The following is a 27,836-nucleotide window of genomic DNA, read 5'->3' as shown; positions in this document are numbered from 1 at the left end:
CTGCATTTGTTTTACTGTTGAGAAAGGGGGATGTAATGTATTGTTGGAAAGTGCGTGTGTGGTACGCGTTCTGTATGTCCCTAATGGGTATCCGTACCTAGCAGTTGGGGCAGTCAGGAAAGCGGCCCGGCCATGTTTGTGGAATAATAAAAGAATGCGCCAGTTGAGAACAAGCTCGTTCCTGTCTATTTAGTACGCAATATAAGTACATTACACATACCTTTATGCTTTGCCGGTTTCTCCTCTTCTTCTTTTCTTCTTTTTCTAAACTGTGCACCTGATGGCTCCTTTGGTCTTTTACCTTGATCCATATTACCTTTCGACAACAGTCCCCTCACCCGTCAATCAACCAGAGTCACGTGACGTAAACAAATTCACGTAGCCTATGACTTTTATTTAAATTTATTTTTATTTTTTTTACATTTTTCACATAGCTAACCCAATTAATTACATGAAGGTATGTGGGTCTATGTTAATTTTAGGAATGAAATACAATTTATTTTAAAGCAGTTTGTGTTACGTGGCCTGGGATCAGTCTATCCCCTCGCCTCGCCCCCCTCCCCCTTGCCTCCTCTTGCACACGCAACCTGTATGACTCTCACCCTAACCCTCTACCTAACCCCCAAAACTGGTGAGTTTGGTTTTGATTTTTTTTTTTTTTTTTTGACGGCGCTCGTGCGCCCTCAAATAGATTGCGCCCTGGGCAGTCGCCCACATTGCCCAGAGCAAAAACCGGCCCTGCTTGGAATCGTTAGTCTGCTTGCTTAATGATTCCGCTCATCGATGAGGACGCATTTGCGTGATTACATCGCACACGCGCCTTATTTGTTTCGGAATATATCCAACAGCCTCAAGACAGAAGCGTCAAGACAAAAAGCATTACAAAATTATGTTCACAGTTTTTCAACAACAGCAGCAGCAGCTGTTTTACTTGCAGTCTGTGCACACGCAGCAAGCGCAAAAAAGGCAGAGCCGTTACCGATGAGCTGGGATGGAGCGAAAGGAAACGTTTTTCTGGCGTTCAAAGCAGCAGCGCTTTTTCCTGTAACCACCGTTAAAACCTTTACTTTGAAACAGCTGGAGGTCCTTCATCAATCACCTGATCAGTAAGTGAAGAACAGAGAACTTTGTAGCTGCTGCACCCACCACTGTTTGTTTCACACAGTTTAAAAAATACAGATGAATTGTTAATACGAGAAAAGTATTTCTAATCCGATCACTCAATCGATGGAGTAATCGATAGTTGCAACCCCATTTGGCTGTACTGCTTTCACTATACTGTATGAATCAAGGGTGTAACTTTGGGTCCAACATTGGGGGGGTTAAGCTCTCCGCCTATTTATTTATTTATTAAATCATTTCCTTTTCTAAAAGGATTCAGAAGATTTGGGGTTAACTGTATTAGAAATACATTGTAATGCTTTTACTATGTATTTATTTAACTTTCTTTGTATTTACTCTGCACCTTCAACAATTAAGAAAAGGCTTACATTTTCACATTTCTTCCAACAGTAACAAATATCTTTAATGAACCTGTTTTGTTTTACTACCAATTTTGCAGCCCCTCATTCCACTTTTAAAGAAACTGTTTTAATTTGGCCTGCCAAATAGAATTATTTTTATATTTTAAAGCAGTCTGTTCTCCACTGAGCATGTGAGAGTTTAATGCAATCTTTACTGTTAAACACGCTCTGTAGAGATAAAGGTTTTAACTTGATGTGTTTGAAATATAACAAGTCTCATCCTGGACCTTTCTGGGACTCTCATCTTGTCCTGTTATCAGTACTAATATTAGTTATTATTAACTAAATACATCAGCCTGGGATTAACCCAGCAGTAATGAAAGGATAGAATAAAAACCAGTTCCCACCAAGTGTGCACTCGATCTGGTAGAAAATGAATCGAGTAGCATGATAACTTGTGTCCCAACTTCCCTTACCCATCTCTCATATTGGCCACACACCTGAGACAGTTCAGACAGATGTGCTGGTTACAGATAAATATGTTGTTTCCTAAAACAAATAACACCTTCATTTGGCAACTACTGAGCATTTTAAGCCAACCTGTTTCTTTCGTGAGTGTTTGGGTTGTTTACATTCAGAGTTAATTTAATGAGCAGAGTTAACATGCTCATTAAAGGAGACATCCACCACCTCCTCCTTTAAAAATCAAGTCTGCCAACTTTAACAAGACACTAGCTGAAAGACAGAAGCATTTTTTATGAAGTAACCAGAAAAAAAATAATGCATTTAGCTGAACTGATAAAAGATGTAAAGCATTCACTTACTTCACACACTGTTACGCCACATGATGTTATATCTTCTTAGCATGGGTGACTTTAAGGTGTCACATGACCAGCAGGACTCCTCGGTGCCTCATGAAAGCCCTGTTTAATAGAGAGCCCGTGGTTCATTAAACATGCATCTCCTTCCCTCCAACAACACCACCAAAAACTAAACACAATGCAGCAAATGAAGCATCCCCATGCCATGGCCCTCGTGTACCTTGTCACATCCCTGCACTTTGAGGCCTCAGTGGAAGACCCAAATGGATGAAGAGACAGGGAGGTTTTTTTTGTTGTTGATGTATACAATCTAGCAGAGTGACAGATGCAGAAGGAACAATTGTAATCAACTCCCACAATGTTACAGTCCATTTGCAACTATGCAGTATGTTACAATGAATATTTATTGTAACTCCAATCTCATTGTACATCCTGTATAATGACAATAAAGGCATTCTATTCTATTCTATTCTCTAACTTACCTTCTTTGTGCTTTTGTCTCTCCCATACAAAATAAGGATCTATTAGAGACCCTTTTTGTCCAGTCTGACATATCTGAGTGAAATGAACAGATATACATTTATCATGTCCTGCAGTGGTCCAGAAAATCAGGACTGCAGGACTGCAGAAGGAAATGCAGAAAATGTATTTTTTAGTTACCAGTTTCTAAATCTTCAGGTTTCACATTTGATATTGCTGCTTAAAGACATGACAACGCTTCACTTGCATGGGCAGACTGGGGTGAAGCAGTAACAGTTTGTGGTGGTGGTGCAGGCAGGGGTGGATGCTTCTCTTTGATAAGAGAAATGGATGGAGTCCCATGTAGCCATTTGTTGGGATTTGTTGAGTTGACTCCTTATACTTGAGGTTGATACTTCAATATTGTAAATAATCCCATCATTGATGGTTTCCATCTTTCCTCCTCTTTTCTTTGCTCACCTCTGAAGGAAGGAGTGTAAATAAGCTGCACACTAGACATACCATAAATATAACAATTCAAATAGAAATATAGCATCAAGTAGCATGTTGCAGCATTAATCTTCACAACAAGGTGAAAGTGTTGAAATAACTCTGTACAGGAGACAGAAATAAGACTGCATAGTAGAGAGACAACAAAATCACATGCCGATGATGTACTGGAAAAGAATGTGTGTTTTGGTCTGATGTTTTGTGTCTACAGGACCCAGATGAGGTCGTTAACAGGCGATAGTAAAGGGCACAGAAGAAGGAACTGATAAGCTGCTACATGCTTGCATATTTCAATAACTGTGTAACTGTGTCTAAGTCTGTGTATAAAAGTTGAACTAAGATAGAGAGCCGTGTCAGACTTGTGTGAAGCTGCACTGACTGCATCAGACAGCTCCGACAACTCTGAACCAGATTAATCTGTAAACTGTTTGAAATGGCTTTATTAAATTTAATAATTGGACTCCTTATTCCGTTGTGTATGTCATTCCTGTTGAAGGAATATTATGCCACATATATCTTACATACATTTACTTCCCTGAGAAATTTGTCTGGAAAATAACTTAACTGATTAAAATACAGAAGCTTATAATGTTCCGTGTCATGATGAACTTTGTGTTCGGACTGTACAATAAACCACACTGATGAAGACTAAACAATGATAGAAATGGAGACTTCGAGGTCACCCTGTTGTTGAATTTCTCTGTTTTCCACATTCTGTTTTGTAAATGATGTAATCAAGACCGATATGAGCTGACTATATGACAACTGTAAGTTGAATGAGAAAGGGCCAGTACTTCATGCCATCTCACAAGAGTATGGTATGCAGTCTGACCCAGATTAATCTGTAAAACTGTTTGACATGGTTTTATTAAATTTAATAATTGGACTCCTTATTCCGTTGTATTGTTTAATTTCTGTTTAATAAACGAACACGCCGGAACCTGGGGGGATAGGCTGGTTTTTCAGGTTCCTTCACTGTTCGAGAAACGAACACGCAGAAACCTAAAGGCTTAAACAGCAATATACACACACTCTTAATATTTATAATTCCTTCACCTCATATTCTGACATAACTTCACCTCAACTGGGATGTAGACCTTCATTTTCAGAGCATTCATTCTCACTCTGCATTCAGGACACTGATACTTTGAAAGAAGTCAAAAGTGAATATGAATAAACATGCTTGTGTTGTGAACTCTAATCACCATACACTGAGATAACTTGCAAATTTAAATAAACCACACCCACTTTCCATGCTGAGCCAGTAATATCATAACACAACTGCATCTGCACTTGTGTTATGATATTATGATATTTCTCCATGTCACAGTGGTCTCCATGCTCACTGGAATGGAAACTTACAAATACCTAGTTTGCCTCTTTTGGGGGATGTAACATCTTTAGCAACATGAGCACCCTGTTTATGACTGTGGCATAGTGTAGCTGCCCATCTGATCAGCACAACCTGTTAGTAGTCTAAATCTACTCAAAGTATAGTTTGTAAGGATAACATTTACTACTTGCCTTTATTTATTCTCTGGAGCTTGAAAAAAGGCGACTTGAGTTCTTTTTGTTTCTTGAAGACGTTTCACCTCTCATCCGAAAGGCTTCTTCAGTTCTCAACCAAATGGTGGAAAGACCCAGGTATTTGAACCCCTGTGGGCGTAGTCCCTTGGAGGTGGTTATGACCCTCTATTGTTCATGTGTGTAAACACATGTGCCAAGGTGTGAAGGAGGCGTGGGTCATTTCAATCAGTGGTTTCAGTTGAAACCAATTTAGGACTTCGCTCTATTGTTTCATGTGGCCTATTGAGGTCACTGGAACAAAGGTGTGAATGGGGGTTGAGACGTCTGGGAAGGGAGCTCAGGATAGCACTGTAAGCGGGGGAAAGTTGGTGACGTAATCCACCTCCTCTGTTCAATGATGGTTGTTCACAGTAGACATAGATGGCTTCTTTCACTCCTCTTTCAAACCAAGAGGTGAAACGTCTTCAAGAAACAAAAAGAAGTCCGGTCGCCTTTTTTCAAACTCCAGAGCCTACTATGACCTGGATGGCTGAGAATCTACACAGACATATTGCCTTTATTTATGTAATTTTTTACATCTTCTTAATAAAAACCAGGCCCTGGAAGTAGAGCCTGTAGAACAGATATTATGTCTCAGGAAGTTTATTTCCCTGACCATTATGGGGTCCATTTTTGTTCCTAATTCTATCCAAGTCTGTCAATTTAGTCCTGATTTTGTCCTTTAACCTGTTTTCCTCTATTTCCCTTTGCTATTCTTATTTAATCCCATCTACCCTAAATTCTGTCCTAATCTAATCGATATTCCCTTAGCTGACACCTACCCTCAATTTAATTTAACCACACAGATGCAAAAATCTCATAATAATATAAATATCTCACAATTTTGCACCTATTCCTATTTTCACTAGATTTCCAAACTCATGACATTTTAAAAAATGTGCTAACACCTTTATACACTGTTCAGAATAATTAAAGGAACACTTTTTAATCAAAGTACAGCATCAAGTCAATTAAACTTCTGGGATATTGTTCTGGTCAGTTAAGTAGCGGAGGGGCAACAATGAGACAGCCCCCAAAACAGGAATGGTTTTACAGGTGCAGGCCACTGACATTTTTTCCCTCCTCATCTTTTCTGGCACCTTTTTTTTTTTTTTTTTTTTTTTCCATTAGTTTAGCATTTGATAGCATGAGGTCATACCTGGACCCTACAGAGGTTGCTCGGGTAGTCCAACTCCTCTAAGAAGGCACATCAATACAAGCTATTGGTGGAAGGTTTGCTGTGTCTCCCAGCACAGTCTTAAGAGCATGGAGGAGATTCCAGGAGACAGGAAGTTACTCTAGGAGAGTTGGAAAGGGCCGTGGAAGGTCCTTAACCCATCAGTAGGACCAGCATCTATTCCTTTGTGCAAGGAGGAACAGGATGAGCACTGCCAGAGCCCTCCAAAATGACCTCCAGCTGTCATAGTCCTGGGCCAGTGGCCCAGAGTTTTGAGTTCTTTTTGTGAAGTTCTGTTTTTGTTATGTTTCTTAGTTTTTCTCACTGTTTGGGTTTTCAGTTTGGGCCAGATACACAAAGATTTTTCCTTTGTGTATCTGTCTCCCTGTGTCTTGGCCCTTGTTCCATGTTTTGTGTTTAGCTTCTCTTCTTGTTTTCTGGAGTGTTGTATTTAGGTTTCCATTTTATTTGCTCCCATTAGCTTTAGGGTCTAGTTCTTGAAGGAATTTAAATAATAAGAGTGTGTGTGTGCTGCTGTTTAAGCCTTTAGGTTTCTGCGTGTTCGTTTCATCGAACAGGAATGACATAAGACAATCAGAATAAGGAGTCCAATTATTAAATTTAATAAAGCCATTTCAAACAGTTTACAGATTAATCTGGTTCAGAGTTGTCGGAGCTGTCTGATGCAGTCAGTGCAGCTTCACACAAGTCTGACACGGCTCTCTATCTTAGTTCAACTTTTATACACAGACTTAGACACAGTTACACAGTTATTGAAATATGCAAGCATGTAGCAGCTTATCAGTTCCTTCTTCTGTGCCCTTCACTGTCGCCTGTTAACGACCTCATCTGGGTCCTGTAGACACAAAACATCAGACTAAAACACACATTCTTTTCCAGTACATCATCGGCTAAACATATTAAAATTATACAACAGTTTGATGATGTTTTCCTTTCTTCCAGAGTTCTCAGCTCTTTTACTTATTTGTAAGCACTTTTCTGCAGGTATACCATTAACTCCTGATTTCTATTCTGCTACATATCAGATTGCTTTTATCAGGGAAGGCAAGGAGTTAGAAAAAGTGTCTCAGACCTTTGGATTCAAGCCATCTGATGTCACTCAACTGGCACAACAGTAAGTTTATTATATCAATAAGTTACTGGATATGTTGAAATTTTTAATCATAGTTATAGCATGTGATGTGACTTCAATAAGTCACATTAAAGCTTGTGATATAGCTCCACACATATGATTATAAATGATTATATAAAGTTCTTCATGCTGGGTCTGGTAGACACTTACATCCATGCATCACAGTATAGCTATGCTGGCACAGCCTTGGACATGCCTTTGCTGCAATGGCTTAAAACCTACACCTTCCCTGTGGAGTCACGCTTTAAGGACTTGGAGTTTGCCCGCAAGGTCTACACTCAAATTGTGGTGAGTTTACTGACATGGAAAAATAAGTGGCCAACATTTTGATCAAAATTTCATCAGTTACAAGTTGTTGTTTTCTTTTTCTTTTTTTTTACTTAACCTTTATTTATACAAGTAGCCCCATTGAGAATCAGCATCTCATTTGCAAGAGAGACCTGTTTCCAAAAATATAATAAATTTACAACAATAAAATAATACAATAAATAGTAAGTAAAATGCCAAATGTTTACACAGTGATATTAAAACCAGGACAAGGTCCCAGTGATGATGTGACAAAACTGTTTATATGTATTTTAAAGTCAATGGGCAAAATGGGAGAGCTGTAAGTCCTTCTGTAGTGTGTCCCATGAAGATGGAGCAGAAAGGGAGAAAGCCTTTTTTCCAAGCTCAGTATGAGCTGATGGAACAACGAAGGTAATAATTTTCTGAGAATGCAATTTGTGACTACTTTGTTTACATAGCATGTAGTTTGATAAATACAAACGGACTAAACCAGAAACAGATTTATAGATAAAATGAAACCATCCTGCGTGAGGTCACTGAGGACCAGTTAACCAGTGTGGTGGTGTGTTAGGGGCTTACAACCAGTTATAAATCTTAATGCCCCATGATAAATTGAGTCCAGCTGGCAGAGAGAATGAGCAGGGGCATTCATATAAATGATATCAGCATAGCCCAGGTGGGGTAAAAAAGTGGCAGCAACAAGGCAGCAAAAGGGAAACATGATCTGTTTCTGAACAAGAACCCCAGTTTCAGCCTCAGTTTCTTTAACAGGTGGTCAATGTGTGACTTGAAGCAAAGACTGTTATCAATCACAATACCTAAGTATTTATATGAGGTCACGGTTTCAATAATAGTACCCTGAAATGATACGAGAGAGAAAAGTACTGCTGGCACTCTTTCTGTTTGAAAACAACTTGAACTTGGTTTTCTCCGTGTTTAAAACCAACCTAAGCTGAAAGAGTTGTGACTGAATGAAAGCTAACTGCAAATTTTCAAAAACAAAGTCAAAAACAAAATTTTTGTTAAGACAATTGAACATTTCGGTTTTGTCTGTCACAGGAGTAGAGTCAATAATCAAATGAGGCGTAGCTCTGAGGGATGAGAGCTGGCAGAAAGAGAATTTATAGTTTGCCAAAACCTCCTAGGGTCTTTCAGACTGTCTGTAGTTGAGGCCAAAAAGTAATCGCGTTTCGCCTTCCTAATGGAGGCAGTGAATCTATTACGCAGCTGACGAAAATGTAGCCAGTCAGCATCAGAGTTCCTCGGGCTGCCCGGGCCTGGTTCCTCTCATGTAGGAGACCCGCCAGTTCAGAATTGAACCAGGGGCTGTCCCGACCTTTAACTCTGACCTGGTGATCGGGAGTGTATTTGTCCACAAAGTAGATAAAACTCTTATAAAAATATTCCTAAGCTAAAGCGACATTGTCGATCAGTGTAATACAACCCCAGTTAAAATCCATCAAATCATAAAGAAAAGCTTGCTCACTAAAAAAGCTTTAAGTTTCTTTTTGTGATAATGCGGAGCTTAGAGCGTGAAAGTTTCATGTTCCTCACAGCACCGGCCACCATGCAGTGATCACTCAAATCATTGACAAAAACTGCTGATGTGGAAAATTTATGTGGCATATTGGTTAAAAAAAAAGATCAATAAGAGATGATTTATCTGGGGATTTGGGATTCAGCCGTGTCTGACTTTTAATAATTTGGGTTAGATTAAAAAACAAACAATGCACTTTAACATCATCAGACACAGAAGAGAGCCAGTCCCAGTTAAAATCACCTACCAGAATGATTTCATTAAAATGCACATGAGACAAAAGTTGAACTAAAAAAGATAGTGCTTCAGGAGAAGCAGATGGGGGCCGATAAGAGCCAACAACAATTAAAGACTGGTTTCCAAACAGATTAATACTTAAGGCCACAATTTCAAATTGCTTAGGTACAGATCTAGAAAACAAGACCTGAACAGCCAGACACGCCTTCACATAAACTGCCACAACACTTCCTTTCCTGGGACGGTCTGAGCGATAAATGTTAAATCCCTGAATTGTCACATCTTTGTCCAGTACAGATTTAGAAAGTCAAGTCTCAGAAACGACAGTTATGCCAGCACCAGTTGAATAGGCCCAGATTCCAATCATGTCCATTTTAGGTCCATTTGTGAGCCTGTAATTTGAGGAACTCAGCAATGTTGAATTTGGTCTTAATCCCACGATATGATCCTTGTGTTTTACAGAGAAGAACCCTGAGAAATGGAACAACCACCGCATGTTACTTTGCTACAATCCATACTGAAGCCTCTCTCTTGTTGGGCCAGATTGCTAGTAAGATCTCTCATACTAAAGCACACGCGCAAGCATATGCTTTTATTTTTTTTAATAAGCACATGCTTTTATTTTTTTTAATAAGCATATGCTTTGAGCTAAATATTGATATTTAATCATTAGCCCGCTTCATTGTTTGCTATCTGTCACATTGTCATTGACTGGGAGTTTAGTGCGCGTGCGCGTGCGCGTGCGCGTGTGTGTGTGTGTGTGTGTGTGTGTGTGTGTGTGTGTGTGTGTGTGTGTGTAATAAGCTGTCTTTCTTCACTCAAATGAAATGTATCGTGCACACTGTACAGAAATGATCCTTCACCTTTATACCTTAAGCTTATCTTCTTCCTGCATATTATGTAATACTGAACGCATGCTCGCATGAATTTGCAATGATGTAACACTAATGCATCAAAACCTGCTGTTGTAAGCTTTAGAGTCATTTTGCGCAAACAGGGGCGTTGAACCCTTAACTTTGTCCTGCTCTGGGTAGCTGTTCCTGTTTGTCAGCAACTGTTGAACAGAGGCATGTTGCAGTATTTCCAAACCATGTATCTAACATTCATGCTGCATAATGCTCTGAGTATGTTTAATTCATTAGCTTGAAGAAGTTTAAAACTGTTTTGACAGATCAGACATAAAATGTTTGATCGTAGTTGCACCACAAAATCTTAGTTTTCAAAAACAGATATGACAGCAGAGAGGTTAATCTCAGACTCATAGAGATTAACAACTTGTCAGTGGCAAGCAACACCCTAAAACATTCCATGGTGTGTCATCATTCATGAAAGGAACATCATGTTGTATTATATAAGCTTGAAACTTGTGATCGAGCCCATAAACTAATTAGGAAAATGTTAACATTTTTATATGTAACTGATAGCAAAAGTCAGACGGATGGTAAAACAGTATTCTCGTTCTCATTTCAGTTATTGTATATCTTCATGGTCACAAGCAACATCCACAACACTTAGACCCCTTGTGATCTTTTGTGGGCATACTTTTTTTTCCTTAAATATGAACCCAGTTACAGCTTTGATATCAAGGAAATGAAATGGATTAATGTTTACTTCTGTTCCTGTTTACTCACTGATGCTTTTCTTGCAGATGACTTTGGACAGCGTGCCTTGGTTGGCAAGGTGTGCATGGACAGGAACAATTCGGTGGAACATTACAAAGAGACCTTGCAGGAGTCTCAAGACGAGACTTGCCGGTGGGTGCTGACTATTTCATATGTTTAATTGTAGCATTTATTCAACACCATAATGCTGAGTGTTGGGTGTTGTCCAAATAAGAACAAGGCAGTTCTTCCACTGTGAGGAAAGTTCATGAGAGAACAAGTTTAATTACACTGTATTTATTCAGTCTGCAACAGAGAGGAGCCAGTTTCAGGACTTCAAGCTATTATGTCTGATACATTGCTACAGATTTTTTCCAGATAGAAGTCAAATGTGTCACAGATTAAAGCCATATAAAAAAAAAAATTGGGGAAATAATCTGATGATATCATTGACAGTAATATTAGCGCCATATGGACAATGTAATGATAAGCTTTTAAAAAATTAGCTTAACTGGTTACAGATGATGTCTTCATTGCAACCTGCAATGAAGACATCATCTGTTTAACTACAGTTGTGGTCAGTCACCAATAATATTTGGTTAAATTTCCCTTTGCTTGTTGCACCTTGCCCAGATTCTTTTGTTAACCATCAACCAGCTTCTGACATAATTCTGGTTGGATATTTGTCCACTCCTCTGATTCCGTACTGAAACTCTTCAAATTAACCATTCCTCTGCAGACGATCAGTTGACTGTTTTACAACTACTCTTTCAATCATTTTTTAGATAAAAAGGAAGGTTGGAGATCAGCCTATAATTAGTTAAGACAGCTGGGTCAAGTGATGGCATTTTAGGGCTTGTGATATGTAACCCATTAATAAAGATAGATTGATCATATTTAAGCGCGAAGCATTGTAGGATTTCTTTGAGCAGTGTTCTTGGAATGGGGCCTAAAAGACACAATGACGGTTTGGAGGAAGTGATTATTTTAGTTAATTCAAAGATTACTTGGAGGGAAAGAGTCTAAATAAATATCAGTAGTAGTGAAAGTTGCTGTACATGATCAACAGAATCATAAATCCCTCAGTTAGCAGTAGCATCTAGATGCTCAGTTTCAAAGCACAAAAACAAAAAAAAACATCCTAACAAAGCAAACTACAGGAAGGGTTTAACCTGTACTTGGTATGGCAGTTTTTATTAGTAGCAGATTTTATTTCTTACTAAGTGTTTCGATCTCTCGTTTTTGCCAGTCTTAAGACGAGAACTGGTGCCCCCCAAAACCCTTCTCACTAGCAAGGGGCTGCTCCCTTGTGGCATAACTTGGAATCTAATTCCACTTAGGATTTCTCACAGTCTAAAATTTAAGGTCCCAGTCTAACAGAATTACACATTAAAATATGCTAAACACATCTAATTAAAACCCCATAAATATGTTGGTAACTTATTAACCACAAATACCAGCAGATCTGTTATGAGTAGAAGTTTCAGTTGCAAAAATGGATGAATTTTCATATTTGTGAATGTGGCTGCCACCAATAAATAAGCTAAATTGTTATTTTGCTCTCTGAAGGTTCATTAAAGAACTCCTGAACAAAAAGGTAAGATTCTATAATAAGCATGAACAGGAATAAATTGGACTATTCAAAGATGTAAGAAGAAAGAAAAAACAAGTTTTCTGACTGTCTGTTTCTTCTTACCTCCTCTGGGGTAGTACCCTTTAGTGAAGCCTGTGGTGACTCCCCGTTTCGCTCCATCCTGCACAGGAGCTTTGCTTAAACAGCTGGGAGAAATTGCTAAAAATAACAACCTGCACATTCAGGTGAGTTCGCTGTAGCAACCAAACTAGGCTGTGTCTACAGGCGACTTTTTCCACAGAGACAATCTAATGTTGGTATGGTGGCAATTAAACCACCAAAAGGCCACTTGAGGGAATCTGAATCCATTCCCAGTGCTTTGTGGTGGAAAAAAACTGAGGTCTGAGATGTCCAATAATTTGAACACTTTATCGTCTAAAACTTAAAACCACAAAATCTTGAGTGCATGATTAAGAGATAAAAAAAAAAAAAAAAGCTTCAAAAGTGCAAAAAAAGGATTAAAAACATGGCATAACCTTCAGAACCAACAACCACACATGGCTGAAAAATTGTACTGCATCCTCCTGGCTCTGATTCCCTACACCTGTGCCCCTAAGGCCTTCCTCAAACAGGGTAAACAACCAGTCTACAACCTCTGCCCCCTGGTGCCCAAGTGACACTACTACAAAAACATCTAGACCTTAACAGACAATATAATACACATCAGAACTGGTGACAACAGTTGGACCTTTAGGCATTTAGATAATAAAATAAATACACACATACAAATATTACAGACTAACATATGGCATAATGCAATAACTGTGCTGCTGCTCTGTCTGATGTGCGCTTTTTGTTGTCAGAGTCATATCAGTGAAAATGTGGAGGAAGTGAAGCTTGTGAAGGAGCTGTTTCCTGATTCAGAGTCTTACACAGATGTCTATCACAAATACAACCTGCTCACTGACAAGGTCAGCACGCCCCTGCCTCCGCACAGACTTTTTTGCACCAAAAATGATATAAATACTGATAACCACTGATGCTTCACAGACAGTGATGGCCCATGGGTGCTACCTCAGTGATGAAGAGTTGGCTCTATTCAGAGAGACAGGAGCATCTTTGTCCCACTGTCCCAATTCCAACTTTTCGTAAGTACCTGATAGTTTCTTGAACTATATCTGACTGAGTGTGTGTGTGTGTGTGTGTGTGTGTGTGTATATATATGTAGAATTAGGTTGTACGAGCATTAAAAGGATTTCAATTTAAACCTTAAATAGGTCAGTAGTAATAGTCCTGAAATAATAATCACCTGGCAGTAAAACAATATTCCCTGTAATATTTATTTACAGTTTGATTGCCATCTCTCACTCTCTCACTTTCTTTTCAGGTTGTGCAGTGGAGTGTTAAATGTCCGCAATGTCCTGAAGCACAATGTGAAGTTGGGGCTGGGAACAGGTGGGAGCAGAGCAAGTGTAATTCTAAATATTCTGCAAACTTCTGCAAACAGACCATTTCTTTACACTATAAAGAAGTAATGATGTTTGGTGATTAAGCTTTTGTAAACTCCCCATACTAGTGCACACTGTTACACTGAAACATTGCACCACTCATTTTTATGGTTCATTTAGGACAGTCAGCTGAGAGGTTTGGCACGCAGGTCAGCGTAAAAGTTTAAAATCAAGCTCAAAGTTGGTTAAAAAGTTTAATTTGATAGGCGCTTTGATTTCACATGTCAGAAAGCTATACAAAGGAAGTGCTTGCTTTTCATATTTTATATTTCAATGCCCCATCCTGTCTGTGTCTGTGGCGCTGCATCAGATGTGGCTGGAGGCTATTCTGCCTCTGTGCTCGATGCCGTGAGGAGAACTCTGGATGCATCTAAAGTCTTGACCATCCAGGACCCAGCACATGACGTAACACTCAGTTTTGAGGAGGTGTTCAAACTAGCCACACTGGGAGGCAGCCAAGGTAAGATACACATGCCATTCAAAACGAGTAGTTCTGCAGTAGGCATTATGATTATGATTATTATTATGATTAATATATCAAGTGTTCAGTCCCTATGTTGAACAGTTTATTTTATGAAGTCTATTTTTCTGTAGCCTTGTCCCTGAATGACCAAACGGGGAACTTTGAAGTGGGCAAAGACTTTGATGCCCTGAGGATTAATGTAGCTGCTGAGGATGGGCCTATTGACCTCATCCAGCCTGAGAAACCAAAGGTTGGTAGTGGGACACTATAAATCTGTTGAAATAAATTAAGACAAAACAAAAAAACTCAGATTGAAGTCCAATTGAAATAATTATAATCTCTCGAATTTCAGATTCTTTTGGAAAAATTCTTGAATTTGGGTGAGTGACACTTTTTTGGTTCCCAAAATATTTCAGTAGAGTGTGACTCTGACCCATTTACTTGATGCTGATCTCCCTTCCTTGTTCTGTGGCAGGTGATGATCGTAACATAGCGGAGGTGTTTGTAGCTGGCAAGAAGGTGGTGCCATTCACCGAGCCAAAGGAAGAGTAAGCTGTTGCACCTTCGTACAGCTGTACCCTCGTACAGCCTAAAATATGTGTAAGATACAGGATGTCCAACACAGTAACTATAAAAAATGCCCCGTGTCTGCAAAACAGGTGAAAAAAAAGAACAGACACAGTATTTCATACAATTCAGGACAGTTGAGCTAGAATACATGAGTCTTTTCCATGAGTCTTTAAATGTAATTGCTGGGTTGCAAAAAGGAGAATAAGGGACTTATTAAGTGAACTTTGCACTTTTTCAGATGATTGTTGCCAGCCAGGTGTGTGTCATTTCTGCCTGCTACTAATGCAACAACACTCTCTGATTAACAAAGCACTTTTTTTTGTCTTCCCTTTGTTCATATACACATCATACTTATTATTTCAACTTCTTTCTTAAACTTGTTTTAATTTAAAAAAAAAAAAAGTGGCACAAATCCTGTTGAAGATTTAAATATTCCTTTTCTATTACTTGTTGGTTCAGTGTGACTTTTGTCCACAAAGTTTAGTGTTGGTGAAGTAAAGTACCTCCAGGTAAATGGGAAGATGGGACTGGGTGTGCTAGATGTATGCTGCAGAATTTGTCGAGCTCTTTAAAATGACAGATTGTGTTAGGTCAACTAGACTTTGATATTTGTCACGGACTGTGCTGTGTTGGCAGTGTGATTTGGACTGACAAACACTCTTGCTTGGTGAGCCAAAAATGGAAGACTCTTTAAACTGGCTGTTTTAATCACTGCAAGGCCTCATTGTTTCTGTATTGATGTATTGTTTTTAATTCAAAGTCAAGCTGCGACTTGTTTGGGGTGAGGGGAGGGAGACAGAACAAAAGACATGCAGTGGAAAAGAGCCAGAGATGGATAATAACTAATGATTAAATGCAGTGTGGTGTATGAAAAGGGGTGAATGAAAAGAAATACTCAGTGCATCATGGGAACCCCCCAGCAGCCTAGGCCTGTAACTAAGGGATAGGTCAGGGTCACCTGATCCAGCCCTAACTATAAGTTTAATCAAAAAGAAAAGCTTTAAGCCTAATCTTAAAAATAGAGAGGCCTTCAGCGTTCAGACCCGTCTTCTGTGGAACCGGCTCCCAGTTGGGATTCGGGACACAGATACCCTTTCCCTGAACCACCCTTTAGTTGCTCTGCAATAGGCCTAGGTTGCTGGGGGTAGCTCCCATTATGCACTGAGTATTTATTTTTGTTCACCTTTTTTCACTTTGTTTTTACACAGATATGATAGGAACCACAGGTAAGCCAGGGGTCCGTGAGTAGAAGTGCTCTAGTTAGTCACATAATATTGGGTATCACCTCATTATCTTGTCTATAAAGGATAACACATTCTCACACCCTGAGCACATTCTGTTCACACAGCTGTTTATTGAGTCAGTATAAAACCATCATGTCTGCAATGCAAAATATGATAGATGAAAGAGATGAAATCTTGACAGTAATGTTTCCAATAAGACAAGAACCGTTACTTAAACAAAAATAAGAATACCATGATCTGATCATATCACTTTATGATCAGTGTTCACATCAATGCTCCCTCACTTCAGCATAGTTAGTTAAGCTAGCCATCAGAGCAGAAATACAGCCCCCCCCAACACACACACACACACACACACACACACACACACACACACACACACACACACACACACACACACACACACACACACACACACACACACAAAGCTCATTACCAGCAGATTAAAAAAAACTTAATTCAAGTCACTTTGAATACTTTAACACTGACACTGTTTAACACAGTTCTTGAAGGATTAAACTTTCCCTGTGTAACACTGAAGGTATCATCTGCACAATAATGAAGCACATTAATAATGGCAATGTCAGCCAAATGCAAAACCTGTGTTAGACTTTTTGCATCAGTGAGCTCAAGCAAATATTATTGCAATGAGAACATATTGATGAGATGTGGAGGACAAGAACTAAAGGCTAACAACATGCTAATACAAGGATTAAAAAGGTAACAGAACGTCCTGGCAGTATGGAGGCCAAGAGAAGGCAAGCTTGTCTTTCTGAAACAGAAAGAAACGTGTCAGGATGTGATATGTTAGTAACAAGCAGAGCTTTCTATGTCACCACTACTGGATATTTAATCTTGAAGCTAAATTAAAACTGAATATCTTAAAAACAGTCTCCATTTATGTGGGTTTAACTGAGCTTTCATTATTGAGCATTATTGTGCAGTGATTTAATCTCACAAACAGGTCTCCTTGTGGCTTTCTTCACCTTCCACAGAGAACTGCTCAGTAAGACTTTTATGTCATAATCACACAGCTGTTTCCCCATCAGTCACAATGGAACATAACAGAAACAAATATGAAATCTCTGAAATTATTATGATTTTTATTTTTTAAAGAAATAAAAATCCACTTTGCACCAAGACACAAAGCAGTTCTTTAACAGTCAGTGCCATATTAGATTAATACTGAGAACAAAAGCAGGACATGCCATCCTTAAATTCAGTAACAGTTAAACAAGTGAAAAAAGTGAAGCAGCTATTTTGGGGAGCAGGCACATTTGGGATGTATAGCTTGATGCCCTTGGTTGGTGTGGTGGTGTGGCCCCCGCTTGATCTATTAAAACTTTTCAAACAATGTTGCCTTAACATAGCAGCATAAGCTTTTACTTCAAAGCAGCCATAGTGAGACTAGACGCTGCTATGTGCAAGCACTGGCCTGAAGCATGTCTTAATGCACATGAGGACAAAAGCAGGCCATCAGATGCTGAGCCAGACAACAGTCTGCCACAGTGGTGTCTGGGCAGCACACCTCTTCTCCTCTTTTACTGTTGTGGTGAATCTTGGGAAGCAGAGTGCTGAACAGCTTGTGCACTTCCTGTGGTGGACTGTTGAGTCAGCAGTTGCTCCAGTGGACGCAGGAACACTACCATCACTGTAATGTTATCAGTAGAACCAGCTGTCTTAGCATTGCCTACTAACTGTTGGGCAACTCTTGCCCCCACGTTATCCTCAGGCTGTTCCAGTGGAGCATCTCCTCCTTCAGGTTTATCAGCCAGCTTTAGTGCATCCATAACCAGATGTGGGACCGCTGATGCCTTGATCGCATCAAAGAAGCCATCACACGCCAGCAGCACATAGTCTTCATCACCCTGCAGTTGGACTGTTAGGCAGTCAGCATCTCCAGACACAAAAGGCTTCTGGTCAAAGTCACCTGGGGAAGGGATGGGTGGGTGGGTGGTTAACAGCTGCAACTGAACACCGCAGTACCTCGTCAGACTGATGCAGTCCAGGCCTGAAACGCTTCATTAAATCAAGAGATATACAGTCTTCACAGGCAAGCGCAACGATCTGAACCCAAAGAAAGTTTCAAGGAAACCAGGAGGCTAGGCTCACATTCTCAGTTGATGATGGCTTTTCATAACAGGCATTGAGCTGCAACTAGATGGAAATTACAATTTACAGGCAACTGGCTTAACTGGAATCTTTTTTCATACTTTCCAAAGAGTTCAGAGTATCCAGTTTATAATGATACCTGGACATAGACTGAGGTATTTTACTATTTCACTGGCTATCAATAATAAATAGTTAAAAACACACTTTCAAAAATACCACAATAACAGTTTTCAGTTCAGTTTTTATTTTTATTTCAGTTAAGTGAAATATTTTTTCACCTCCAATTCAAAATGATATTATTAAAATGGTATGCTTTCTCAGTTTAAACATTTGATGTTTTTTGTGTTCTAGAGTAAATCATTACATTCATTTTTAATTTACACAGTCACCCATTTTTTTTTTGGAACTGGGTTTGTAGTTTACTTAGTTAACTAGTAACCTTAGTTTATATAGCAGTGGAGGTAAATTAAGTTCACATTATAAGTATTATTGTATGATAAGCACACTGTGGTTTGACTGTGGTTTCCTGTGTTCTTGTGAGCACCTGGGACTGACTTACCTATGGCTCTGGATACAGCATAGGTGCCATTAACACGCCAGCAACCCATGAAGGTAATGCAGCCACCAAGATCCTCAATTCTCTGTTTCTCATCCTGGACAGTGGAGCACAACAGAGATGGAGTTTAGCACCTTCTCACCAATGTAAATGAGTACGTACAATAACCTGCAGAACTGCTGGATAATTTGACTCCATGTGTCTCGTAACTGTCAACCTTAATGCAGTAACTACGTTGGTTAGCAACTGTTAAGGTTACCAGTGGGTGGTACTAAAGGGAACTTGGAAAGGCTTTATCCAATTATAAATTCAAGCAATTTGTAAATTTAAAAAATCAAACCCTGAGTGCTGACTGGTGTTAAAGAAAAGGTCAGAGGTCAGCAAAAAAAGAGATGGCCCCCCTCTGTATACAGAGCACCATTTGGCCCTGATGATGTATTTTCTTCACCTATAATCCATTTTAGGGTCATGGGGGCCAGAGCCAATCCCAGCTCTGACAGGCTGAAAGGATGACCCAGAGCAACCATTCATGCTCACATTCACATAATCACCATTTCACTTGCAGGGACTCCAACCCAAAATATGAATAAAAGCATTTATTTATAATAAATCTACAAGCTAGTACAGAGACCGTGTTTAGGGGAAGGCTTCAATTAGTGGTGGCTCCTGGGCCTGGCAGAATCTACTTTGTTTTTTGGGGTTTTTTTACATTTAAAATGTGCCAGCACAGTGGCGTGGCGTGGTTAGCACTACTGCCTCACAGCTAAAATGACATATAGAAGGCCTGGGTTTGATTCCACCTTGGCCCGGGCCTGACCTCAGACCAGGAGATGAGGCTGTGTGGAGTTTGCATGTTCTCCCCATGTCTGTGTCGGTTTCCTCCCACAGTCCAAAGACATGCACTTACTGGGGTTAGGTTAACTGGTCACTCTAAATTGCTCTAAATATTTCATGTGCATTCCCATTTTGGAATACAACAAGAGTATGAAATTTGAGGCAGCAGAGGTTCTGTGTTTGTGAGTGAGATTCTTACCTCTCTCTCTGGTTTATGAGGATCCATGAGTGTAACAACCTGCTCATCTCTAACCAGTAGTGCCTGAGAGTCTCCCAGCCAAGCAACAGTAAGCTCCTGACCTTGGATCAGTACCGCCACTCCTGTACTGCCACTCCGCAGACGCTGCCCACACACACACACACACACACACACACACACACACACACAAATTATAATTTAAAGACAAAAATACAGAGCAACAAAGCATACCAGTGTGAAAACTAGTACATGAAAATGCCAGCTGAAAACAGTGTGCTCAAGATGCTGCACTGCTGCTGTCTCAGTACCTCTCTCTTGGCCTTTTCTCTGAACATGTCATCTGTGTGTCTGAAGGCTGTTTTAAAGGCTGTGGCTGCATCACTCTGCAGCATCTCCTGTTTACTTAGAGCAACATGGAGGTGAGTGGCAGCGTAGGTTGCTGCATCCACCCCTCCATGGCCATCAAATACAGCGTAGTAGGCACGATCCACTCCATCCTGGACCATGGGAGAGAGAAAAATTTCATAGGACTCTATGTGAAAAGCTAAGTGTATCACATGATTCAATAGCTTGTGGGGCCACCTTTACCAGCAATAAAGAAAATGATTATGTCAAGTTACGACTTTAGCGGTCTCTCACGTTTGTGGAGGAATTTCAGCTTATTTTTCTTTACAACGTTTCAGTTCATTGAGGTTTGTGGGAATTTGTTTGTGGACAACTCTCTTAAGGTTCCACCATAGCATTTCAACTGGGTTGAAGTCTGGACTTTGACTGAGCCCGTGTAACAGCTTCTTTTTTTTCAGCCGTTCTGTTGTACATTTCCTGCTGTGCTTGGGAACACTGTCCTGTTGTATGACCAAGCTTTAGCAGTTGGACAGATGACCTCACAAGTGACTGTAGGATAATTTGGGATTTAAAGGAGTTCATGGTCAACTCAGTGACTGCAAGGCTCCCAGGTCCTCTGGCTTTAAAACAAGCCCAGGTCATCACCCCTCCATCACTGTGCTGACAGTTGGTATAAAGTGTTTGTGTATGTTTGGTTTTTTTCCAAACATGTCACTGTGCATTATGGGCAAACCTCTTCCTTTTGGTCTCTGTCCAAAGGGCACTGTTCCTGAAGTCTCGTGGTTTGTTCAAATGTAACTTTGCAAACCTAAGCCGTGATGCAATGTTCACAAACTTCAACATTTAACATGCTACCTGTAGCATCTGAAATGTAACTCTTGCTTTTTTGCAGTTTCACTGAGCATTACAGTCTGACCTTGAGGTAATTTGCTGGGACATCCACTCTTGGTAAGATTGTTGCTTCTTGTTAACACACATCTGAATGCTCCAGACCAGCAAACTGCCAAACCTCCTGCTTTTATATTGTTGGTCATACTTGATCAGCTTATCAAGTGCATTTGATTATCAGCACTCTCTTAATTCCTATACAACAATTAAGGGTGTACTTAGTTTTTCACAGGACTGCATGAAGTTGTTGGCTGTATGTTTAATAATTAATTGGGATTGGGATTTCAGTTTTTATTTCTGTGTCTGTGAAAATTTTCATACCTGGATTCCAAAGAGCTGATTGAACTCAGCTAAGACCAAGTGTTTGTCCTCCATCTTCCTCCGGGTGTTTCTGATGGCATGAACAGAGCACTGGAGTTTGTGAGAGGGACAAGGGGGCAGCCTGGGGAGGTTTCTGTGCCATGCCAGCGCTACTTCTATCAGTTTATTCAGGAAGACGCGTTGGACTGCCTCGGATTGAAGTACTGACAATAAATTACAACACAAGTAAAAAGACTGTTACATCTTTGCTTTCTTACAACATCATGCACAAAGGATACCCATACAAAGGCATTTTATTCACATAATGAATATGTACAATGGGAGTCAAGTAACACTTTTTAATATAATGCTGTGCAATGCAGCATTACCAACCACTATGCAAGTGTACAGCAATTCCTGATAAAGGATAGAGAAGACTACTCAGAGTTTAAATGACACTTTTTTGTTTGTTCTGCATTTTACAGCCTCCCAAATGCATTGAAAAAGCTACATTTTAACCTGTGTACATGCAGATAAGACCCACATACTTGAGATGTGAATGTAAGCGTGAACAGCTCTGTCTTCCTGTGTTAGTGCTGTTAATGATATTTGTCTTAGGAGTTAGTATCAAGTTAACTGAATATTTGATGTAAGATTTATCGCCTGGGCAGATAACTCCAAACAAACTGCTTAATGTGCAAATAGGTTAAGAGACATCCCTCAGTATCACACAAAACAATTCAAAGCACAACAAACTCACAGACTACTTTCTTTTCTTCATTTTTTTCTTCCTGGTCAGCCTCAGCTTCCTGGGGGCAGTGGAAAGGTGAAAGGTCAGTCTGCTGCAGCTGGGAGTATGCTGCCTGGCACAGGAGGGCGCTGAGTCTCGGAGGAGCACCCCTGAACAAACACACAGGGATATACATGTTGTGTGCTTTCTCAAGATTTGAGTAATTTCTCTCACTGGACTTTGCAGTCAAAAAGTGATGTTAGTGTGGATAGAAAAAAAAAAGATCATTTGTAGGTAGCAGCCTGCAAATGCACGTCTAAGTGTGAGATTAACCATTTCATATGTAGCTTCTTTTCCTCTACAGAATGATATTTTTGTGGCAGAGAAGATTGTGTTTAGGAAACAGGAAGTGGCGTGAACAATTGTGTTTCTTCAGACAGGAAATTAAGCCTTCCTGACAGGGCATACTTCTGAAGAAAAATGTGAGCAGAACAGCAAGCCAGACACAGTTTCTACATATTAATTCAATTCAATTTTCAATTCCATTTTATTTATATAGCGCCAAATCACAACAAACAGTCACCTCAAGGTGCATTATATTGTAAGGTAAAGACCCTACAATAATACAGAGAAAACCCAACAGTCACAACGACCCCTACGAGCAAGCATTTGGAGACAGTGGGAAGGAAAAACTCCCTTTTAACAGGAAGAAACCTCCAGCAGAACCAGGCTCAGGGAGGGGCAGTCATCTGCTGTGACCAGTTGGGGCTAAGGAGAGAGACAAGACAAAAGAAATGCTGTGGAAGAGATTAATAATAACAAATGTTTAAATGCAGAGTGGAGTAAAAAGAGGTGAATGAAAAGAAACACTCAGTGCATCATAGGAACCCCCCAGCAGCCTAGGCCTATAGCAACATAACTAAGAGGTGGTTCAGGGTCACCTGATCCAGCCCTAACTATAAGCTTGATCAAAAAGGAAAGTTTTAAGCCTAATCTTAAAAATAGAGAGGGTGTCTGTCTCCTGAATCCAAACTGGGAGCTGGTTCCACAGAAGAGGGGCCTGAAAGCTGAAGGCTCTGCCTCCCATTCTACTCTTAAGTATCCTGGGAACCACAAGTAAGCCAGCAGTCTGAGAGTGAAGTGCTCTATTGGGGTGATATGGTACTATAAGGTCTTCAAGATAAGATGGGGCCTGATTATTCAAGACCTTGTATGTGAGAAGAAGAATTTAAAATTCTATTCTGGATTTAAGTTTTGCACCCTATATATAGGCAACTTACAGTGGCTTGCAAAAGTATTCATACCCCTTGAACTTTTCCATATTTTGTCACATTACAACCACAAACATAAATATATTTCACTGGAATTTAAAGTGAAAGACCAACACAAAGTGGAAAGAAAATTATACATGATTCAAAACATCTTTTACAAATAAAAAACTGAAAAGTGCAGTGTGCAAAAGTATCCAGCCCCCCTGAGTCAATACTTTGTGGAACCACCTTTTGCTGCAATTACAGCTGCAAGTCTTTTAGGGTATGTCTCCACCAGCTTTGCACATCTAGTGATTGAAATTTTTGCCCATTCTTCTTTGAAAAACAGCTCAAGCTCAGTCAGATTAGATGGAGAGCGTTTGTGAACAGCAGTTTTCAGATCTTGCCACAAATTGGTGGTCTGCAAGTAAGATTTCTGAAGGTACAATATTGAACCGAACACTGTGGGATTGCACCTCTTTCCCCTGCTGTGTATGCCCAAAGAGCCTATACAATAATATTCCACCTCCTACCCACATTTTCAAGTTTAGTTTGTGTAAACTGCAGTAAGGAAACACTTCCCATACAGTTTGTATAAAACAGGAATAAATAAGAATTTTTACTTCATGTCTGCTTCTGGAAGGAGAATTATACAATAAATGTAAAAAAATCTGTGAATTAATCAGTCTGGTTCAAGGTGCGTGTCCTTTGCATTTAAAATAATAATTAAGGCTCTGAAGTCCACTAATTTAATGATTAAGGTAAAATGTTATTGAAATATATCCATAGCTCATTTTGTGCTTTCACTTGATTCAAACAGCTAAGTTAGAAAAGCATCCTGAACAAGCAGGGCAAGAGCAGAGCTGTCAGAAATGTGTGGAATGTTACCACAATGCACAAAAGCACATAGTCACTCATTCACTCATACACACACATACACGCCCACACATGAGATGGCTGGATAGACTTGTACATGGACAAACTAAGGAAACTCAGCAGCAAGTTAATGTGTGGAAACTGTTTTCCACACATTAAAAATTGGTGTTTAATAAAACACGAGGGGAATTTTATTTGAGGTTTTTACTTATTTGTCAAAGTAAGGGCTAGTGGTATTTCAGACACACCTGGCTGTTCTGTAAATGTATTTATGAGAAAAGTTTCTGAAAGAGCTGCAATGCAGTGTCACTTCTAGGAAAAAGTGGTGCACCACTGTAGAGAAAGACTTCCTGTTTATGACATCATTGCATTTCTCTCATTGAGAATCATTATAGAATGATTACTCTCATTTATTTTGTTGCATTTCAAGCTAAATTACATTAACATCCATCCATCCATCCATCCATCCATCCATCCATCCATCCATCCATCCATCCATCCATCCATCCATCCTTTCCCGCTTATCTGGGGCCTGATGCTGTTCAGCTCTTTAATATTGATACTTTTTTTTGGATGTCTGCCAATGCGATGGTTTCTGGGTTCTGTTTAGAGAGGTTGCTGTGGTCTGCAGTTAGATCCACTAGCCATTGATTATGTTGTGTCTTGCAACATTCTCCCATATGCTCTTCCAGCACTGCTCCAGCTCCAGCCTGGGTGTGTCTGCAGCCTGGCTTCTATAGCTCTGGTATAGCCTCTTTAAGCGGTTAGTCAAGGCTGTGTGTCTTTGCTTGGCGTGCCTTAGGACATCTTGTTGTACTTCTTAGGCACTCCTTTCTTCACTTGATTTAGCTTCTAGTCTCAAAGCATCTCAAGGATCACTGTTGCCATCCGCTGGATTCATATCTTCTAGTAGACTTTCAAAGGGTACTACACATTTTCTAGGTAATCGGCCACGGAGGGTGCAGGTTTTCTGCTCAGCCATGATCTTCTCTTTCAGTTCAGCTGCTCTGGAATTCAACATACCAATCTTGGAGTGTGGGGATGATGATCTCTCCTCCTGACCTGACGTCCTGTCTCCCCCTTGCCGTAGCATTTGTGTTATACCTCGTCAATCTCTAACTGCTATAGCAGCTGCTTCTTGCGGATGTTGGAACACTGAGCTACTAGTTGTTTCAGTATTAGTCTAGATGTTGGGGGTCAAAGAATCCATAGGTCCCACCTCCTCTTCATGTAACCCCTTTCACTAGGGTTACATGCATAGGAGCATTCCAACAGTTCCCGATTCCCTCCTCCTTATGTCCACTTGTGCGGTATCCTTGTTCCAGTAGCCCATTTGTCATCAGACAACACCTGACAAGGACCCTGTTAATCCGGGCAATGTCTGAGCTGGTGTAAGCCATACCATTATATATGTTTTACATATAGACATATATGAATTATATGTCTCTTGGTCATAATTACTAGCACGGATGCATCCCCTGGCTAGGATTTGATTGAGACATTTTTAAAAATCAATTACAATTAAAATGTCACTGATTCAAAAACAAATGAGAATTCAACCCCTTCTCCCCACTGTTTACTTAAAAACACATTTCTCAGTGTAATAACCTCATTTTTTTAAAATTATTGCTCATCTGATACTCTGCATCTGATACCCAGCACACGTATTCCACCTGCTTACCTGGCAGAGAAATTTGTATTTGTATTTACTTGGAGAAAAACAAGTTGCCCAGAAGAAGAGAATCAACTTTCTGGGATTTCCTTACCTGGATGATTGATCATGCATTAAGACCTATTGGCAGAAACCTACAGCCAAGTCATCGGTATTGGACTTTGAAAAGTGAGTTTGTGCATCCTAACCAACGTCTATTCAATTTTTCTCTACTTCTCCCTCCCAGTCATACCTGGCTGCCAACAGCCTCAGGCCCAGCTCCAGGCTCTCTCCATGCAGCTCCTCCAGGGAGACTTTGCGACTAAGAGGGCTAACAGGAAGTGAAGTGCCTTCCTCCAGAGGAGCTGAGAACTCCTCTACAAATGTCCCCAGGAACCGACGGGCCTCCTCCTCCTCCATCCTGCTGACTCTGACTGGAGTGAACTCTTCAGTGAACAGGAGGTCAGGGCTCACAGAAGGTCTGGCCTCACAGGTCACAAAGGGACACTTGAAGGGTAAAAAGTGACACAAATGAATCAGTATTATTACATTATTTATTTTACTTTTTACTATACAAGCTTTTAAGTAGTTGTCAGTTATCTAAGTATAATCACAACAACAGTTGCCTCAAAGTGCTTAAGACAGAGAAAACCCCAACAATCAGACAACCCCTTATAAGAAAGCACTTGGTAACAGGAAGAAACCTCCAACAGAACCAGGCTCAGTAAGAGGCGGCCATCTGCCATGACTGGTTGGAAAGTAAAACAAGACCCATCATCGATGGGGATATCCTCCCATGATTACTGGAAGTCTAAAATAATGAAGTCAGGATAACATAACAGCCCCATGTAATATTTAAGAAACAAAAAAACTACTTTCACATTTTTAAATGAATCACATTTGTACTAATCACCAAATCTGTACTATGTTTAACAGATCATTTTACATCTCTTACACTTTTTGAACAAATTATTTTTCACATTTTTGCACAACAGTTGAGTCACTTCAAAGTCACTTTTAATGTGGCATGGCTGAGAAACATAAAAACCCACATCACCAATGTTACTGTTGTGCAAGCTCAATTTAATTATTCAGTTCACAGTAGTTTTGTGCTTTTGCAGAAATTAACCAATCAATGACCAGAATGATGGAGGAGGACAGATGAGGCTATGCAGGCAAGCATAGCATTTTTCCTCCTGTTTAATAGAAAAAAAAGCGATTTGAGCAAAATGATCTTCGTTATACCTTCGCCGTTGCTATACTGAATTTCCCCATCGTTAAACTAATATAAGTAGAGACACAGAATGCCAGTCGAGTTATCAAGTGCATGTACAGTATGGGCTTATATCCAAAAATCACCAGACCCAGTCGAACTACTTCATATTGTGCACAATATATTAAAAAAAACAAAAAAAACATGGACGATAACACAGTGAGTGGGCTATTAAATAACGACATAAGTGATCACCTACCTGTTTTTATTGTCTACTACTATAATTATAGGAAACTAAGCATTTACAATTTAAAAGAGATGCATAATGCCTGATGGTGAATAAAACAGGTGACAGACACCATTTTACAAATTAGAGGCCTGTCTCCAAGATACTGAAAAAAGTCTTTACAGACTGAGTAGATGACAGCCAATATGGATTCAGAAAAGGCAGATCAATGTCTTTGGCATTACCAGAATTAATTAAAGAAATCTCAAATTCTATAGACAAAAACAGGTATGCAGCAGTAATATTTATAAACTTAAGATATAAGACAGTTATAAAGGATGAGCAAGTTAGGGGTAGGAATTAATAAGCAGTTACTTCGTCCCCCTCCTTTTTGAACAAAAAAATGTTACTGATTGCATGTGAATTTGATTTTTATGTGTATTAGCATATGTTACTTATAAAGATAAGGATTTGATATGATATAAT

At 39.8% G+C, this 27,836-nt stretch overlaps 1 protein-coding gene across 5 annotated transcripts; it reads left to right on the top strand.

Annotated features, from left to right (window-relative positions):
* The first annotated feature begins 673 nt into the window (after positions 1 to 673).
* On the top strand, positions 674 to 27,836 carry LOC115775953 (guanine deaminase-like). 5 transcript variants are annotated; one of them, XM_030723496.1, is made up of 16 exons: positions 675 to 1,106; positions 7,043 to 7,131; positions 7,292 to 7,437; positions 9,674 to 9,761; positions 10,860 to 10,965; positions 12,382 to 12,409; positions 12,523 to 12,630; positions 13,249 to 13,356; positions 13,436 to 13,533; positions 13,773 to 13,840; positions 14,204 to 14,353; positions 14,488 to 14,606; positions 14,709 to 14,736; positions 14,832 to 14,904; positions 21,109 to 21,164; positions 26,159 to 27,836. In XM_030723496.1, the coding sequence occupies exons 2-15, from the start codon at positions 7,110 to 7,112 to the stop codon at positions 21,140 to 21,142; spliced, it is 1,176 nt and encodes a 391-aa protein (XP_030579356.1). In that variant the 5' UTR covers positions 675 to 1,106; positions 7,043 to 7,109; the 3' UTR covers positions 21,143 to 21,164; positions 26,159 to 27,836. The 5 variants fall into 5 exon arrangements, with proteins under 5 accessions (XP_030579354.1, XP_030579356.1, XP_030579357.1 ...); XM_030723494.1 differs by lacking the exon at positions 21,109 to 21,164 and having other exon boundaries at positions 674 to 1,106; XM_030723497.1 differs by lacking the exon at positions 21,109 to 21,164 and having other exon boundaries at positions 7,315 to 7,437.

This window comes from Archocentrus centrarchus, unplaced genomic scaffold, assembly GCF_007364275.1.
Source record: "Archocentrus centrarchus isolate MPI-CPG fArcCen1 unplaced genomic scaffold, fArcCen1 scaffold_26_ctg1, whole genome shotgun sequence".
Classification (NCBI taxonomy): domain Eukaryota; kingdom Metazoa; phylum Chordata; class Actinopteri; order Cichliformes; family Cichlidae; genus Archocentrus; species Archocentrus centrarchus.
The sequence above is the reverse complement of the archived record's forward strand: the minus strand, read 5'-3'. Positions and strand labels throughout refer to the sequence as shown.